Source organism: Lissotriton vulgaris, chromosome 3_1 (genome assembly GCF_964263255.1).
Source record: "Lissotriton vulgaris chromosome 3_1, aLisVul1.2, whole genome shotgun sequence".
NCBI classification, from domain to species: Eukaryota; Metazoa; Chordata; class Amphibia; order Caudata; family Salamandridae; genus Lissotriton; species Lissotriton vulgaris.
Genome location: NC_141689.1, coordinates 554,328,048 through 554,347,566, shown reverse-complemented (window position 1 = coordinate 554,347,566; position 19,519 = coordinate 554,328,048). Strand labels below are relative to the sequence as shown.

At 42.5% G+C, this 19,519-nt stretch overlaps 1 protein-coding gene across 1 annotated transcript in view; it reads right to left on the bottom strand.

Moving 5' to 3' along the window:
- MSH3 (mutS homolog 3) overlaps positions 1-19,519 on the bottom strand; it is a 2,089,876-nt gene that overhangs the window by 1,901,044 nt on the left and 169,313 nt on the right. Inside the window, exon 5 of the mRNA XM_086960834.1 lies at positions 1,453-1,569. Within this exon, the coding sequence (XP_086816960.1) occupies positions 1,453-1,569 (117 nt within the window). The remainder of the gene's footprint in view (positions 1-1,452; positions 1,570-19,519) is intronic.

The following is a 19,519-nucleotide window of genomic DNA, read 5'->3' as shown; positions in this document are numbered from 1 at the left end:
AAATTCACTGAAAAAACCATAGGTTATAGACCATATATAGTTAGGGATTAGCATTTAAAAAACCTTATTTTATTTGCACAAAACCATTGAAATTCCATATATAGTTAGTTGCACTAACTATATATCGCGGACCCGCAATCCACTGCTAATGATGTCACATATTACATCATTCATGACATGGTCAGTGACATCACTGATGACATCACTGATGACATCTCAAATGACATCACTGATGACATCACTGATGACATCACTGATGACAACACCCAGTGACTGTATGTTTCTGTAAAGTTAAAATATGTCTTACATATTGAAGAATGAGTGGATGTATAAGTGTCTGGATGAAGGATTTAGTAGGTGCATGACTGACTGTATGAGAGAATGATTAAATGTGTCTATAACCTATGGTTTTTTCTGTGAATATATATATATATTCACTACACGAGTTGCCCACAACAGATGAAGCCACAACGCAGCGTGTTGATTCATTTAATCCAAGGAGTACATCAGCCTGGTTTCAGCACACAAATATTGCCAAACGCGTTTCGGGCGTCATAGCGCCCTTGATCACTGGCATAGGAGACCCCACAACTCGAGCAGGCCACCTGAGCACAATAGAATGTCCCGCCCATGTGGGCGTGTGCTGTGAAGGTTTCTGGTAGATGTGGTCTGTTCTTCAATACAACCCCAGTGGGCGATGTGGGTCCCCTGAAAAAAAAATAAAAAAAAAATATATATATATATATATATATATATATATATATATATATATATATATATATATATATATAATACATATTTAAATTTCAAACTAAACCACATTCACTGAATGTCATCAGTGATGTCATTTCAGATGTCATCAGTGATGTCACGGACCATGTCATGAATGATGTAATATGAGACATCATCAGCAGTGCATTGTGGGTGAGCGAGTTATGGTTAGCAGAACTAACTATAACGGAGGAATTTCTATGGTTTTGTACGAGTGAAATGTCCAGCTAACTATATCACCCATAAAACCTATGTTTTTTTGTGAATATATATATACATACACTTATTTGTTGATTAACATATATTTTATGTTCTGTATTTTATTTGGAGTGAGTCAAGAGAGTGTTGTGCACCTGGGTCTCTGTTGAGTATTACTCTTATTTTAACCATATTTCCATCTGTATCCTGGTCAATAATAAAAATACAATAAATAACAAATTAAATAGTGCTATGTCGGCATGATTTCAAATTTGGCACTTTTGCCTGGAATGATATTGGTGCAAACGTAATCGCCATTGATTATAAAATGTTGAATAAAACAAAGTCCACTCTTTGGGCCCATGTATCAGATATGTAATGGCTCTCGGTATCAAATTAGGAATCAGGTATGAGGAGAGCAACAGAACATTTCACTAACGCTCACCAAAATGTTCTGAATGGCCTGAAATAACATAAAATTACCTTGTATCCCTTAGCAACGAGCCGGCGTACATGTACAAACAATCTGTGAGTTGGTATACTTGCTGTCATGAAGTTATGATCTAAATGACAGAAAATGTTGAGTTCCTTAGCTGCAATCTGAAAGAATGAGGCAAAAAAGCACATAATATTAGTTTATAATAAGTGGAAGCCTATTACGTCCCTATATTATGCAGTACTTCTTTTTCAATTAGACACGTTCTAATGTTAGAGCATGCCTGCAATAAGAAAGGTCATCACTAACACATGAGGTGAGAGTCCTATCATCCAGAAGTGATGGGTTTAGAACAGGGAAATTGCGCACTTCAGTACCCAATTCCACATTCAAAGACTCACACATCCATATTCCCCAAATCTAGCAGTACTGGATATGACAGTTAATGTGGTGTCAGTGACTCACCCATGTCTCCTTCAACTGCCGTTCATACTTAAATTGAACTTCTACTACCTCGATTTCTATCTTGCAATCCACCAGTCCGAATTCTCCTGCCTCATGAACTGGTGTATTTCCAGGAGTGCAAGTTGTTTTGTGTAAAAAAGCGTGTTTTTAACATGCAAGGTTAACCCCACAATACATAAGGCATGTGCAGGAAAGGCAGAGAACATGTGCGCTACAGGTAATCTGTGCATTCGCACAGTGCTACACCTTGTCAAAAAACAAGTTACTAACCTTCGGAATTGTTCTTTCTAGTGGATGCTCTAACAGGAGATTCCTCACAGTGTGAATAATTTATCAGGCATCCGTCTGGATCTGGAAATTTTCAATCAGCATCCCTGGGAGCCAGTAGATGGCATTGTGTAACTCCACACCAACATCTTTCTGCTCCGGGAGTGACGTACAGTGTCACACACAAGCATCATCCATTGCGCTGACGTCAGTAGCTTTCTAGATTGTCTGCAGCCCCAGATACTGAGCCCAAAAGCAGAATGTCTTTGAACAGAGTGCACAACTCTAAACTTGGGACCGACAGCGGCTGAAACATCAGCATACACAAGACAGCATCATGTCCAGAATTGCTTGAAAGAAGGAGAGGGGCAGGTGTGACTTTGGCACATTGATAGTGAACCCTGATGATGTTAGAAGGTTCACTGTAATCTGGAGGAGTATGACGACTGCCTAGGAAGAGCTCACCTTCAGCAGTTAATAGGTAGAATGGCACCTTCAACCTCCGAAGATGTGCAGCAACCACTGCCATAATTTTCCCGGCGAGCCCTGCAAACTACAAGTGCTCTTGCCCCTCTAAGAACTGCAGATAGTGCTTGTGGGCCTAAAGGATGAGGATGTGGGAATACGCATCTTGAATATCCAATGCTACCATCCAGTCTCCAAGGTTGATGGCAGACATGTCATTGGCCAGTGTGAGCATCTTGTTCATACCACAGTAAGGGATTGAAAGAATAAAGGTCTAAATAGAATGAAGGCATTCTTCCTTCTTCAGCACCAGAATGTAGCAGGAGTAACAACAACTTCTGATGCTGGCACCCTCTCTATTAACCCTTTGACCAAAAGGCACTGCACTTCATGCTGTAAAAGAGACACAGGGTTCCCCGTCATTTGCTGTAGGATGTGGTGGGTTGGAAAGTAAGTGGAAATGTGAGTCTTGCAGAACAATTTGCAGGACCCATTTGTACACTCTGGGAGAAAATGAAGGATACTGCCTCCGACAAAGTCGATGTTTGCCAAGGAGGGCACAATAAAGGAGTTTTTGAAGCTGTGGCAGCTGGAAGAGCGAAAGACTAGGCTGCATGCTGCCGCTGTTCATATTGTCTTTGAGATTTACGGCCTTGGCCACAAAATGGTTGTGGAGTTTGCTGGACTGGCAGCAAAGGTTGTTGCTAGGGGAATTGGAAACCTCTACCATATCTGCAAAGGGGACAAACTGATATTGAAACTGTCATACAGGAGTAGAAAGACCCAAAGACCACACCCTGCCCCTGCTCTTTTTAACACAGCTTGAGGGCCCAGCCTACTTTTTTGCTGTAAAGGCGAGGGCAATCAAAAGCCATTTCCATCAGGGAAGATTGGACGTTCCTGGAGAAGCATGTGGACCTCATCCAGGTGTGACGCCTATGCAGTCTGCAGTATCCAGCCCACATCTGATGGTGAATTTCACCACATCACAGCCGACCTGAATGACTTGAGTGAGAACAGGAAGTAAGATGTTGGGTACTGTTGGAAATGGTCCTTTTTGCAGGGTTATCCCCATACTTTTTGCTTCTTCCTCCTATCTTTTCCTGACATGTTTGTATTGGTTTTAGGACTCTGGGCACTTTCCCACTGCTAATCAGTGCTAAAGTGAATATGCTCTCTGTGTAAATTGTGGTATTGATTAGTGTTTCCATGATTGGCTTGTCAGCCCCTAGTAAAGTGCACTGAGTGTGCCAGGGCATGGGAATCCAATGCTACGCGTGGGCCTGCAGCAGGATTGTGCCACCCACGTGAGTAGACCAGAAAAGGTACCTCAGACCTGCCATTACAGTGTCTGTGCGCAGTTTGTAACTGTCATGTCAACTTAGCACGTGCACACACTGCCCAGTCCCTAACCTTCCCTTTTCTTACCTGTAAGTGACCCCTAAGGTAGGCCCAAAGTACCCCTGTGGGCAGGGTGCAGTGTATGTAAAAGGTAGGACATGCCCTGGTGTGTGTGGCATGTCCTGATAGTGAATTACAGCCCATTTTGTTTTTTACTATTGCAAGGCTACCTGTTCGTCATAGGATAGAATGGGAAGTTTGTTCATAACATCTTATAAACATAACTGGCCCTGGGAACTAGGTGGAAGAATTCAATTTAGTATGCCTGAACTCAGGATCTAATGATGCATCTTTTAGTAAAGGTGATTTTTACATTCTGTGTTTGAAAATACCATTTTTAGGAAGTAGGTATTCTTTCTTACTCAGTCATCCCGTGTGCCTCTGCTGGAATGTGGATTGCCTGTCTGGGTTTTGGACAACAGATGGCTAGGAAGCACGTGTGGCTCCCGATAGTCTAGGTAGGTCAGGAAAGGGCTGAATAGACCTGGGCTGCGATGGGGGAAGAGGGAAGAGATTACCCCGCACCTCAAAGGGCCTGGTCTGCGTCCGACAATGCAGTCTCCACTCCCTGCCTGGAAATCACACCAGAGAAGGCAGAACTTGTTCTGGCTTGGCACAGACACCCTCGGCCTAGAGGATCAAAGGATATTTGGATACAAATACTGGTGCCCGACCCCTGAACTTTAGAACTCTTTTGGATCAAGAAGACTGCCAAGAAGAAGAGCTGGGGAAGCTGTGAGGAGGGGCTACCACTTTGCTGCGTGCTTTGCTGTGTTTGCCTGCAGTGGTTGCTTCTGTCTTGGGCAGTGAAAGGACTGTAATGAACTTTCTGCAATCTACTTTGTGAGTTTCTCCAAGGGCTTGAGGTAGAGCTTGACCCCTGATCAAGAAGTCTCAGGAACAACAAATACTTCAAGTTCTTCTGCCCTCAGCACTGGGGGCTGTGTGTTTTGTGCTGCAACAGAAGAAAAGCAACCCGAAAACGTCTACGAAGCAGCTGCTGACTTTGTGTCCTGAAGGCACCTCAGAGGGCACCGACGCAATGCCGCATCGCGACTCTGGTCTCCCAGACGACGCCTGTTGACACTGCCACTGAGCTCCTGCTCGCACCGCGACCTGTGGGCACCGCACTCCGCACCACTTTGCTTCACAACGACGCCTTGGTGCCGCAGAGGGCAGCGCTGCAACGCGTCCCTATTCTCACTGACAACACCTGTTGACGCTGCCACTGAGTCGCTGCTCGCACCACCTCACTTCACGACGACTCCTTGGTATCCCCTACGACGCTCCACGCCAAAATCGACACCGCTGCTTGCACCGTGGTTCGAGAGCACCGCTTGTAAAGTTACACGACACACCGCCCTCATCCCGCACAGCAGCCTTGGCCTACTGACGCCAGCGCCATCGACTCCAGTTAGTCAGCTGATGACAGTGCTTCAGCAACAACGACGACGCTGCTTGCACCGTGACCTGCCAGCACCATGACGAGCACCGCCTTCATCTCGAACCGCGACCCTGGTCTCACTGGCGACGCCATCTGATACAGCCACCGAGCCGCTGCTCGCACCGTGACCTGAGGGCAGCGCACGCCACACAGTTGCACTTCGCACCACAGCACACAACGCCGCTGACGCCAGCACTCCTGACTCCAGAGAGGAGATCGACCTGCAACACGTGTGACTTCGAGGGCCCCAATGACTCCTGCACCGACCTCCAGAACAGACGCCTGCGGATGCAGTGTTTTCGGAAGCTCAACAAGAGGTCATCGGCGCCCTGCATTTCTAAAAGGTATTGTTTGCGGGATTTCCCGACACAGTAGCTGGCCTGCGAGCCGGGGGTCAGCCAAAGCTGTTTGGATTTGTTTGCTCATGACGCCGTGATAGCCCCGGACAGAGCTATCGATATCGAGGAACTGTTTTTGATAACTGTGGATTTTTAAGTTCTGTATTTTTTTTAATCGTTTTTGGTCTTGTCTTAAGTATCAAAAAATATTGGATATTTTTCTAAACTGGTGTGGTGTCCTTTAGTAGTGTTTACACTGTATTACGGTTGATTATGTGCAGATGCTTTACACACTGACTCTAAGATAAGCCTGACTGCTCGTGCCAAGCTACCAAGAGGGTGAGCAGGGGTTCTTTTAGGACTGCAACTCCCTTATCCTGACTAGAGTGGTGATTTCTGCCTGGCTTTGGCACATGCCCTAGCCTGCTAAAATCCCATTTCGAACAGGTGCAGCAAGCAAAACCTGGGCAATAGAGTGCCAAAGTGTGTGGGAGTAACGACCAAGCAAACAACTGATGTTGACCAAGTGCAAGGCAAGGCTGGTGGAGAAAAACATACACTAAAAGAATGTTTCGAAGCATTTAGATTTCAAGTCCAGTGGAGCAGTAAGGAAAGCATTAGCGTGGACTAGCAAGATTTCTGGTGTCAGGTGCTGCGCCAGGAATACCGAAATCACCTGGAGATGGGCACCAAGCTATCTGTCTGTTCAACATGGGCCCTGTTCATCAGGACCTTATGCCTACTTGAGGCCTAGAGACACCCCAGAGGAATCCAGCAATATGGCAAAAAGATGCAGTATAGTCTCACAAAAATCTTGGATTTGCTGCAGCATCACCAATGGATCCCGAAATCGGGGGTCCATCTGGACAAGATTCAGAATCGACTCAGAGGGAGTGTCTTGCCTGCAGCTAGAGTTGCTGGAAGGTGCCAAACCCGGCTTGGACTTCTTGTGCTTCTTTTTTGACTACCAGATAACTTAGACCAAAACAAAAGTGTTTCCTTTCAAGCTTGGCCTACCATGGCTTGGAGTCTTCCGGTGCTTGGCGACGTATAAATTCGCTCGCTGTCCCAGGTGCCCTTGGATTAAATCTGGGTGAATTCAGTACAGGCTCTAGAATTGTGGTCCGACGTCAAGCACCACAGGCATTACTTGATGGGGATCTGTCACAGAAATTTGCTCACAACAGTCCCAACAAAGTTTGAACCCTGTAGTTTTAGGAAGTGATATTTCCTTTGCACACTGGAATTTTTGTGTTAACTTGAAAAGAGCGGTCTTGTGAAGAGACAAGGGGTAGCTCTGGATGCGCATCTGGTGCAGACAGATAAGAACTGACTCAGCATGCACGTGTGGCGCTTACATGCGGCTCGGTACATCATTTCCCGAAAAAAACAATGTTGTGTGGAGCTGCACAACACCACCTACCAGCACGCAGGTGTACTATTTAAAAATTTCCAAATCCAGCCTGTCGTTTGCTGAATGCTCAAAAGGTGAGGATTCAGCAGTCGTAACTAAACATCAGAATAATGTTTACAGATTATTACTACTCTTGCTAACCTGACTGGTGGGTTTGTTTGCACCAATCACCTCTCCATATCCTCCAAGCTTTCTTTTCTCACCAGAAATATAATGTGCCAACAGCATGCTGCTACATTGTGAAAAGTATGCTACTCTCATATTATGCCAATTAGCAGTAGCTGCCTGTCTTACAGTGGCTCAGAGTGCCCTAAACAGGCAGTAGATATTTTTTTTAATTAATTTAAATATAACTGGCCTGCTCTTCTGGTTTTCAAAACCCCGGGCACGAGCCCCTTACTTATCATGTTGCTGAAGCTCATTTCTCCATGTGAACCATTACCCATAGCGTGAATCATTATTCTTAGCTGAATACCACAGCACGCTGTTATATAAATTGCGTCGGCAATGGTGATAATTAATACCAGGGTGGCTTCCACCAGTCCCAGTGGGAGATGAAAGCACCCTACGGGCACCCAGCATCCTGGTAAAATGCCCTGTTGGCAAAGTGGCCAGTCCGCTACTGGAGAGAAGGAAAGCAAAGGAAACTAAATTCTGAGGTTAAAGAAATGAAGCATCTGACCAATATGCTGATGTGTGGAGACCGTGGAAGAGAACCTGTAAATAACTACTGTCTGATAACACATGGGCACAGGTCCTTACAATTTGTATCAGACCCATGTATCCCTGTTGAGATATAGAAAGTACAAATGTATTTAGTTTGCTTTCTTGATTGCAGAAAAACAGCATAGACCTAAGAGGGGTGACAGAAACTACAGGTGCATAGTAGACTGCAATAGCACTGATCAGACTGTAAGAGCATGACACAGATGCAGGGGAAAGTCACAGATTGCAGGACCATGGCATAGGCTATAAGAGCACGCCTGAAGCTTCATTGCAAAAGCACAACGCAAACTGATGTAGCACAAAAGAGATGGCTGCAGGAATACTGTGCAGCCTGAAGAACAGCCCTCGAAAAATCATTCATATATTACCAGACCTATAGGTCTATTGACTTAAATAATGTACTCAACCTAATTGTAATGCTCTCAACCCATAAACTGGTTTCAAATTATGTGATCCTGGGCAAATATTTTAATTCACTGAGCTGCCATTTACTTCATCATTAAATTTGAGAACACATTCAGATATGAGTTCAGCATGTAGGCTGTACAAAAACCTTGTTGTCTGATTTACTAGACTAAAGTTTTGCTCCATATATAATCCAAATCTAGCCACATATAGGATACACATGACATCCGACTTGCCTTCTGGTTCATTAACAGCATTGTCATCTGGGCATGTTTCCCAAATCATGTTTATAACATCACTTTTTTTTTTTTTTAAATTTGTTTTTATTGTTGCTGTCACATGTTATACAAACACTTCTAATCAGTTATCAGTGCAGCTTCAACATTCAGCTGCCTCCAATCATTTGAGCAACTTTTCAAATTTTATCTTTTATCTACGTTTCAACTTACAACCAACGGGTCCTGACACATTTTCGCTGACAAAATTAACTTATTCCAGTTTCATGGGTAAAAACTTCTCAAGTCAATATACATAGTTTATAGTTTATCAAGTACCTAGCAACATAGCGATCCGTAAGGCTCCTGTATCCCATTGTACCCATTGCCCCTCCCCCTGCCATCACTCCTCCCCCTCATTCATCCTCCTCATCCTCCTCTGCGCTATCAATATCGTCATCCTCAGGCCGTGGCTCGCAGATTTCCCCCCTATATATGTTCCAAGGTGACCATATTTTATTCCATTTACGTGGGTTATGCCTCTGCTGATATACTGCTCTTTCCGTCATCATCAACATATCCATATTTCTGCACCACTGCGCCAGGGTCGGGGTGTTTTGCGCCCCCCAGTTCATTGCTATATCACGTTTTGCCAGCATCATACCAATGATTACCCATCTCTTCCCATGCTGCGTCAGGTCTGTCGGGTCCCAAACATTCAGTAGGCAAACCCTAGGGTCAGGTGTAAATGTTGTTTGCAAAGTCTGGCCTACCGTGCGTGCCACTCACCGCCAGTAGTCTTGCACATTGGGGCAGGTCCACAACGTATGGAATAGTGTACCCTCCTCCCCACAGTTTCTCAGACAATATGGGTGATCTGCCCTGTGGATTCTGTGTAGTGCCGTGCGGGTGTAATAGACCCTATGTAATATTTTAAATTGCACCAATCTAAAGCGTGCTGATATACCCGCTTCCCTGGGCGATGCCAATGCCTCATTCCAGTTTGCCTCATCCATGTCCCCAATCTCGTCCTCCCAGTGTTCCTTCAGCTTCACCAGTGGATCCGGTAGGTTGTTTACCAGTTTACGGTAGGTGAGTGACGTAGCCCTTGCTTCCATATAGTCCGTAAGCAATCGGTCTTCCAACGGAGCCGATTCCGGGACCATCGTACCTGGCTCTAGTACAGATAGGAGTGCATGTCTAATTTGTACATATCTGTATGTTTCATTTATTCCCATGTCGTACTGTTCCCTTAGGGCCGCGAATGGGATCACACCATCCCTCGTCCACATATCTCCTACTGTGGAGATCCCGATGTCGTCCCACCGGTCAAATCCCTTACTGCGTCGCAGATTACCTAAGACCTTGGCATCCCATAGTGGTGTGAGCTTGGTAATCACCCCCTCCCAGGCTAGGCGTCTTTGAGCTTTATGCCATATAGACACCGTGTGTTTGGTCGGGCCTCTCAATTTTGTCAACAATCCCTTGTTGTACAGCGGGGCCAGCAGGGTGTTCATGCCTAGTTGACTCCTGTCAGCCCGGTATGCCGGGTCATCCTGTGCAGCATGGATCCACTGGTTGATCACCTTAAGGTGGGCCGCCCAGTAGTACAGTTCAAGGTTTGGGAGCGCTATCCCCCCGCTATACCAGTCTCTAACCAGTTTCAATTGTGCGACTCTGGCCGGCTTGTTTCCCCACAACAGGCCCGACACTTGTGCTGCCACTATAACATCACTTTTAATAAATACATAACTAAAGCATTAATTGGTAGCACATTGTAATTTGCAATCAACAGATTTTACTTTCAAATAGCCACAAAACTTCCCACTGACATGTGGTTTTACTGATAAAACTATAAACGTGCAAACAATGTTTAGAAATCTAGTTTCTGTGAATATCTTTTGCATATCACCAAGTGAATAGTTTTGATTTGATTTGCTCCTATTTAAATCTTTGCCTGCATCACATTTCTCAATTACAAAAAAATTGTGATTTCGTATTTCCTGATATATTTTGAAATACTGTACTATTTATTTACAAATATTTTAACCCCTACACTGCTAGGCCTCCTAGTCCCCGTGCTAAGCCTTTTTTGGGCTATTTGGGGTAGTTTGCGCTTAGGCCCCTGTACCTTTTTGTCCACATAGGGTATCCATGCCAAATTTGCGGCATTTTCTTCCAATATCTTGGGGATTCTAAAGTTATCCAGGGTTTGTGGATTCCTCTTGAGGGGACGGAGAAATTAGCCAAAATACAGCAATTTTTAGTTTTGGGGGGAAAAGAAATCAGAAAACGTGCTGCAGAAGAAAGTGTCGGTTTTGTTCCTTGCAAATGGTATCAACACAGGGCCTGTGATGCTACAATAACCATCTTTTCAGCTTTAAGGAACAGGCAGACTTTTTTCAGCACAACCAACATTTTCTACACAGTTTTGGCATTTTACTGGGACTATTTTTCCTATTTTTGGTGCTTACAACCTCCTTCAATTTAGTGGTAGAAATGGGTGTGAAACCAATAATGGATCTCGGAAAGCTATGCATTTCTGAAAAGTAGACTATTCTAAATTCAGCATGGGGTCATTTATGTAGATCCTTCAAGGTTTTCCTATAGATGCCAATAGTTGAAATAAAAAACAAATTGAAATTGAGCCATTGGTGCCAACATTTTTACCTGTAACTCCTTCTAAGTGTGGCACATATTTTAAAGCAATATACTGTTACGTCCGCAGGACCCTTGTGGTTGTGGTGATATGTAGGACGTGTAGGTTCACCAAGAACCCGAGGTACCCAAAGCTAATAACTGAGCTGCACCCTGTAATGGTTTTTCATTGTGTACCGGGTATATAGCAATTCATTTGGTAAAATATAAAGAGTGAAATGTAGGTATCGAGGACACCTATGTATTTCCGAAAAGGGAACAAAAAATTAAGTTTAGCTGTAATAATAGTTATTTGCACCTCTCTGAAATTGTGGGTACCCATACAAGCATGTGAATTAGAGGACAGTTTTCAAAATGACTTCTTAATTTACACATGGTCTTACATTTGGAAGGTAGAAATGAATAGAAAGTCATTTGGTATTAATAAAACATTCTACAACTGTTATTTGCTAAATTTGAGGTTTTCTGGGAATTCTGGGTAGAAAAGCATTGAGGAATCCACACAAGCAATACCTCCCAGGACTCCCCCGGTTGTGCAGTTTTCTGGGTTAGGTAGGTTTGGCTAGGTGACCGCCGAGCCCAGGACCAAAAACGCAGATGACTCCCTTGCAAAACCAGGTCGTTTTGTGATAAATAATTTTGATGGCTCCACAATTTGTTTTAGGTCCTTCCCTGTAGCAGGCCCTTGGCACACCCACGTAAGTAAGGTAGCATTTTTATCAGGAGACCTGGTGGAATGATGGGTACTAGGAAATATGTGCGGGCACAGTGATCACATGGCTTTCCCACACAGAAATGTAAGGAACATTTTATTTTTTAGCTGGATTTGAGATTTGCAGGGGATTCTGGGTAGGACAATGTTGGCAGATCAATGCAAGCCACACCTCCCTGGACTCCCCTGGGTGCCTAGTTTTCAGAAAGGTCTGGGTTTGCAGGTTTCCCTAGATGTCCGCTAAGCCCAGGACAAAAAACAATAGGGACCCCCTTGAAAAACCAGGTTGTTTTGAGATTGATATTTTTATGTCTCCACAATTTGTTTTGGGTCCTTTCCTGTAGCAGGCACTTGGCCCACCCACAGAAGTAAGGTAGCATTTTTATCAGGAGACCTGGGGGAATCCTGGGTGGTAGGAAATGTGTGCAGGCCCGTTGAGCCCACAGATTTCCAACCCAGAAACATGGAAAATGAGATTTGTTTTAGCAGAATTTGAGGTTTGCAGGGGACACTGGGTAGAAAAATGTTGGGGGATCAATGCAAAACACACCTTTCTGGTCTCACCTGGCTGTCTAGTTTTCAGAAATGCCTGTGTTTGGCAGGTTTCCCTAGATGACGGCTGAGCCCTGAACCAAAAACACAGGTGTCCCCCTTGAAAAACCAGGTTGTTTTTTGATATATAGGCGGGCACCTGTGTTTTGGGTCCCAGGCTTGCAGACATCTAGGAGAACAGAAAAAACCCAGATGTGTCTGATAACTAGACACCCGGGGATTCCAGGGAGGTGTGGCTTACATGGATCCTCAACATTTTCTTACAAAAAATCTGCTGCAAACCTCATGTAGTGTAGTTCCTATAGTCCCAATAGGCTCTGCGCATTGGAATAACATAAACAGCACTGTAGACGTAGGACTGAGGTCATCTAGGTCTCTACTGACTATGTTAGACGTAATTAGTTTTGCCACCTAGCTCAGAGTTCACTAGAAACTTTCTCGAATGTTCAGGAAAGGGTTAACCGTCCTGATTTAGACAAGAAGGGATTAGTTTCTGACAACCGCATAAACATGACAACTTTGCTCCCTCAGAATAAAGAGTATATCTCTAGAGTCGTGTGAAAACAATAGACAGCTATTTCACTCAGTCAATCGTGCATGCTTAATTTCACCAGAGTGCAGAGACAGGCGTTTTCAATAAAAGGTGTTATTTTATTGAGCAGTCTTCTTTCTCAAGCAAGAGAAATTAATTGCCACAATTGCAATACTTATTATAAAGTAAAGTGCGTACAGTAAAAGTAATATTATGAAATAATACTGTAAAAGCATTGATATGGTTTCTTAGCCATATGATACTTTAAAATAGATAAAATATATACATACATAAAAACATTGACTAACAAACTCAACTGGTGCTTCTAAGATACGCCTAACCCGGTGTACCTGACCTAAGCCTAATACGTGGGAAGGAGTAAGTAAGTTGCAGTTTTAAGTTAAGTTAGGTTTTTGCCAAGAATCGGAATCAAGAATTCTCTCTAAGGTTTTAATCAGCTCCGTACCTTGGTTATAGAATGAAGGAGGTCTTGTATCACGCTTCTCAGGACTGGATCTCCCAGCAACCCGCGAGGGTGACTTGGGAACACCGGAGCTGGATTTCCTCGGCTGGAGAAAAAGACAGCGTCTCTCTCAGTGTGTCAAAGGGAGGGGCGTTTTCCTTCGGCTCTAGCAACAGCTGAGCTCCCGGGCAAGTAGAACGTCGCTCTGATCCCCACCACCGTGTGTTTGCTTAAGGCAACGTTGGTATATTTATACCTGAAAGGTGCTGGGTTTGACGTAAGGTTGGACATAAGACGTCACTAAGAACTAACAGTTCTTTCTGGACTCCAGGAGTTCTTGTGCAAATCAAAACAAAAGCAGGGGGAATTCCCGGGCTGCTGGAGGCTTGGTTTGTTTAAAGAACGCGTTGTGCTTTCTAGGAGTCTATGGGAGTAGCCTTGCCGTGTTTTGGACTGCATGGGCTATTACTAAATATGGATATGATTCCTATGCCTTTATAAGGATATTATTTGTTATAACCACATAAGGGCATGAATCGGGAATATTGAATTAGGGTCCTAGATAGAAATACAACACCCACTCCACGTATTAATGTCCATCATTACTAAATAATAAGCAATATTAAACATACGATACATGTGTGTTTTCCAACCCACCCCAAAATACATAATTTGCTTTTGAAATGGTGCATGGTTTACACACGAAAATGAGTATTGGTACTGTATGTTTTTTCAAGCAGGGTTATCATTCAGTTAAATGCATATATATATATCAGCTGAATGAATTGCGAAAATTACACATGAAATGGCTCCGTATACAGAAAAGAAGGTCGAGACCATTTCATCATATATTTATACGATACTGTACATGTGCTAGAGGCGGAGGTAAATATTTTCTCTAATGTCTCTAAAAATTAAAGAAGCTCTGTTCTTTTAGAATAGTTCTACTTTAAGCAGAGTACCATGTGCCAGAAAAAAGGGTAAATATGTTTGATGTGAAAGAAAAATAATTTCGCTTTCAGGGGAAAAATAGTTCCAAATGTTTTCAGTAGCTTTGTTTAACAAAACTGAAGGCCGAATTCAGAGTTCAGGGAACGCTGTGTACTTGTTGTTTTTAAAAGTTATTCTCGTTGTTCAGGGGAGAACATCATATCAGACAGGCTTGCAAAAAATTGGTCTACAACATCAGGTGAAAGTTCGACCAAGTTTGAAAATACTGTAACTGTGCAGTTGTGAGCGTGATTGCCATCATCGATGTTTGGATCAGCAATGCTCACAGAAGGTTGTACCTGTTTGGTGCTGCTTTCCTCTCGTACTTCACTGCCACCTATTCGTAATGGTGAAGTCTCAATGAATGCCGTAATCAGAATAGCGATCCGCTGAGGACAACACGTTGCATGAGTCGTTACTGGACAAAGCAAAGTATCGCTATCCATTGGTACTGCTGATGGTAGTGTAAGACAGACGTCCAACACGCATTCTTCTCCGCATAGCAGACATCGAAGCACAGGTAAGATGCAATCCTGCCAGATTGGTCTGAATGAAAGAAACCAGGTAGTATTCAGATCTCCGAGGACCTTAGTGATAAGGTTTCGATATCGTATTGCTAGGATTGTTTCTTCCATCGTTGCTGGAGTCTGGTCTGTGGCTTGGCTTGCCATATCGGAGCAGAAGGAACAAAAATAAAATTCCTGCAACGAGTCCCAAAATTAAAGGTAGGCCGCCAAAGACAGAATGGACAACATTCGGGAAGATGCCCAGAACTGTTTCAAATGGTGTTAACAGTCCCGAAAAAATTGTCTTAAATACATGTGCGATGCCACTGGTATCAGACATGTTTAAAATTTGACTTAACATTTCTACGAAATGCACGGAGCAATTTGTCGATAAAATGGTATGTATCTCTGAAGCTGTCCTTGCCACTTGTAGATCATACGTTTCTTTGGACGAGGCCAAAGGCACAGTAGTCTGTAAAAGAATAGACTTCATTCTGCTTAAAGTATCAATTCGAATAGAAGAGATATTCACATAAGGCCATATTGCCGCCTCCATGTCTGGATTGCTGTTTGGATACAATACTTGCATACAGCAAACGACCCTGGAAGTAACAGTTACGAGATAGCATTCTCCTGGCACCATTCCACAACAGCTGTCGTCATTTATTAGAACATAGCTGCCGTTGGATAGCTGTCTGAAAAATGGCTCTGTTTTGCAGGAGTGCCTTGCAGGTGACATGAAAGGTTATTTGAAGACCCTTCGCAGGCTCCATGCAAGTTAATACCTTGACACAGAAGTGTACCGCTTAGTGATTTGTTACAATTATTACCACTAAGGAATACCTCCTTTTTCCCTTCACTATAACATTTGTGTGTGTAAGGTAAATCCCAGGTTGATTTGATGTATCCTTTACCCAACCTTTCATACTGGCCTGCTGGTATATATTCTTGGCAATATTTAAACTGGAAAGTTGTTATCGGAATTGTAATTGTTCCGTGTATTATCCATTCAATGACAGGTCTCTCTGACATTGTCAATGGTAATCTCTCAAGTTTTTCAATGCTCAGAATCGTATAGTCTGCTCCTTTTTGTGCCAAACTGATTTGTTTATCAGTAAGGTTAAAGATAGAAAATAATGACGTTATGTCGATTAGACGACATGGCACGTAGCCTGAACGTAGGTTTTGCAACGTCCAGCCAAGCTGTACAATAGAACGCAATTGGGACTGACCACGTTATAACATTAGCAAGTCTTGCTCTATTATATCAAAGGCAGATGATACAATACTGTTCAGTGAATATATTCTGGAAGACAGAGTCGTTAACCCATTGTCCACTACAGAAAGTGATTTTTCCAAATTTATACGATCAATTTCTCGTATTTTTTCTGCTGTTTCAATTTGCATTACTTTCCAAGCTTCGTTGTATGCAGCGTATATACCGGCCGCTATGAAACGTTTTTGACGCTGTTTGCGAGGTCCCAGTATGAAATCTCGCAAGTCAGCACCTTCTTTAAGTAAAGTCAAGTGTTGCTTCATTTCAGCCAGTGTGGATTTCTGTAGCCACTCAAGGCATAATTTCCCTACACTGTATGTTGAAACTATCCCTGGATGTTGTCTCTGGGAATATCTTGGGTCTGGCCTGGTCAGTTTGAACCCCTGTTTTTTGTTCAGGAATCTATCTTGACAGTTATTTGTGTCTGTGGGCCAGATCAGCAAAACTCTAGTCAATAAAGTTTTCAACAAAGTTTTTTCTTTTTAACTTTTCATAAGTATTTTATTCATACTCGTAGAGATTATTCTGTGTACATGCTTGAGATTTGTTCAACCATAAATCATGTATATCCGACTTAGTTATCAACAAACATTCTTTTCATCCGACTTATTTTTCAAATACATTCTAATGCATTTCGGCCATGAAGTCTGTAGTATTCGCCAATGTTTCTTAATGATTTTTTTGAACTGCGGACTCACTGTGGAAAATTTGCTTACGCATGTTATTTTGTTTTCCTTTTTGGTTTTTGCCGTCGAAAGTAGTGTTTTTCTGTCTTTTGATTGGTACTTCAGAAACATCTAGAAAAAGACCCACAGTACCTACACCTACTGCTAGTACAAGTACAGTTGTTCAGCCTTTTTTAGGAGTAGGCCCCAACGCAGGAGACGACCCAGGAGGTCAAGAAGAAAACTCAGAACAAGAGAAGGAGAAAGATCCTCCACAAACTCGGAATGTAACGACCAAGAAAGACAAGAAAAAGAACCGATAGACAACTTGGTAATCAACATTTCAGACGTTAACCTAACTAAACTGCAAATTAAAACTCTCCAAGTTAAAAGTTAATGGTACATGTGATACCAAAAACATTATTTACATGATGAAGTGCCCGTGCGGGAAAAGCCTATGTTGGACAGACGGAACGCAAATTCAAAATAAGGCTTACCGAACATAAAAGTAACATAAGAACTAAAGAGTTAAAATCAGCAGTAGCTACCCACTTTGTTGAGCATAATCATCAAATTAATCAAATCAAAGCTTGCATATTGGAAGTTGTGGAAAAAATGAAGAAACAGACAACAGAGAAGCCCTGTTAAAACGTGAAAACCACTGGATATACCACTTACAGACTTTAAGCCCCCATGGGATTAATGAACGGACAGAATTCAGTTGTTACTTATGAACTATTCATTTATAATGTATCAATCCATGTTTTGTGCTGTGCATCATACCGATATTGCATATATGTTAGCAATGTTCATGATATTTAGATATATGTTATGGGTACCCTCACATCATGTTTAAATTTACTGTCATTTAGTGACGCCATCCTAAACGGTTTTACATATTATTTTGAAAAGCCCCTTTAAATCTTATCAGCCTGGCCCTTTAATATAGGCGCGCGTAACTCTCGTGTAATTACACCCTAAACGCGTCACACGCCAACATCTCTGCAGTGAAGGCAGTAATTCAGGCAGCGCGATTGAACATCAAGAACCTTTCAACTCCGGTAAGCATCTCCACTGAGCGCTAAACTTTAAAACTCTCACCGTTATGTAACTTAAAGTGCGAGCATAACAAACAATGCACCAAGGCGTTTTTGTAAACAAACGCGGCAATTGTTAACATCGTAAAAATGCCGATTCTGGCAAAAACGTAGCCGGTACTACGTATTAGAAGGCCATTAGTATGCCGAGTAGGGTGGGTAACCCGCAGGGATAGTTACATTCAATATCCCAGCGCGTAATGCGTATTAGCTCCAGGTCACATTTCAAAGTAGATTATAACAATGCGCCACGATAGGAGACCAAGAGGTAGTCATTTAACTCAGTTAATACAACAGTGATTGTTTTGCTTATATTTATACTTTTGTTTCCGTTTATGTTTAATTTAGACATATGGATGACATTTTTCCACTAACATTACTCAGTTGTAATTTGTTACAACACACTGTTCATTGATACATTTTTGTGAATATGCAAGAAAGTGATGGATACAACCTTTGTTTCGCAGATTTCCCCGATGAAGGCCTCATGGCCGAAATGCATTGGAATGTATTCGAAAAATAAGTCGGATTAAAAGAATGTTTGATTATAACCAAGTCGGATCTACATGATTTATGGTTGAACAAATCTCAAGCATGTACACAGAATAATCTCTACGAGTATGAATAAAATACTTATGAAAAGTTAAAAAGAAAAAACTTTGTTGAAAACTTTATTGACTAGAGTTTTGCTGGTTATTCCAGCACCTAATCGTCAGTGCCCTAGGAGACACTTGCACAACTAGTGCCAGCGCAATCCTTACACATTATCTATACTCCTGAGCGGGGAGTAATCCGAAGGAGCACGACTCGCGTCCTAAACCACCAAATAGAAAGCGCAGTGCATGGCTATCATCCACAATTGTGGGCCAGATAAACCATTTTTTCCAATCAGGATTTGTTCTGTTTTGATGAAAAATATGGGATACGTCTATTTCCATATCCATAGTACTATTGCTATCAGATATGGGCTTCGGAATAGACGGTTTATTTAGGTCTTTTATCTTAGCTAAACCAAGACAAGTAGTTTGTTGAATGGTATCATTCAGGAATAGTATTTGTTCTGGGATCATGCAGGCTCTAAATAATGATTCTAGACCTTGTACCTGCCAGTCTTTTGTTCCCCAGATGGTTTTTGTTTCAATGTTATTTTTCCAAAATTCAAAACCAAATGTAGACATTTTGTCATAAAATTTTTCAGAATAAATCAATCTAGTATTTGTTAACCACTTGGCTGCTAAGGCATTATTTTAGTTTGTATTTAATTTCCATTGAAATCAATATAAAGTCCATGACGAGTTACCCTTGTCATTAGCGGCGAAGAGGTTAACATTGTTTTCATTCCTGTCTTATTTAACATTTTAAAATAAAAAGTTTCTGGATCACTGTTGTTAAACCCTGAGAAGTATGGAAATTACTCATAAAATGTCTTCGAACTTCCTTTTGGTGGAGTTGGACAATGTTCCCATTGATTATAAGTAAAAACATTTCTAGGTTGAGTAGATTTATGCAAATAGTGATGACCA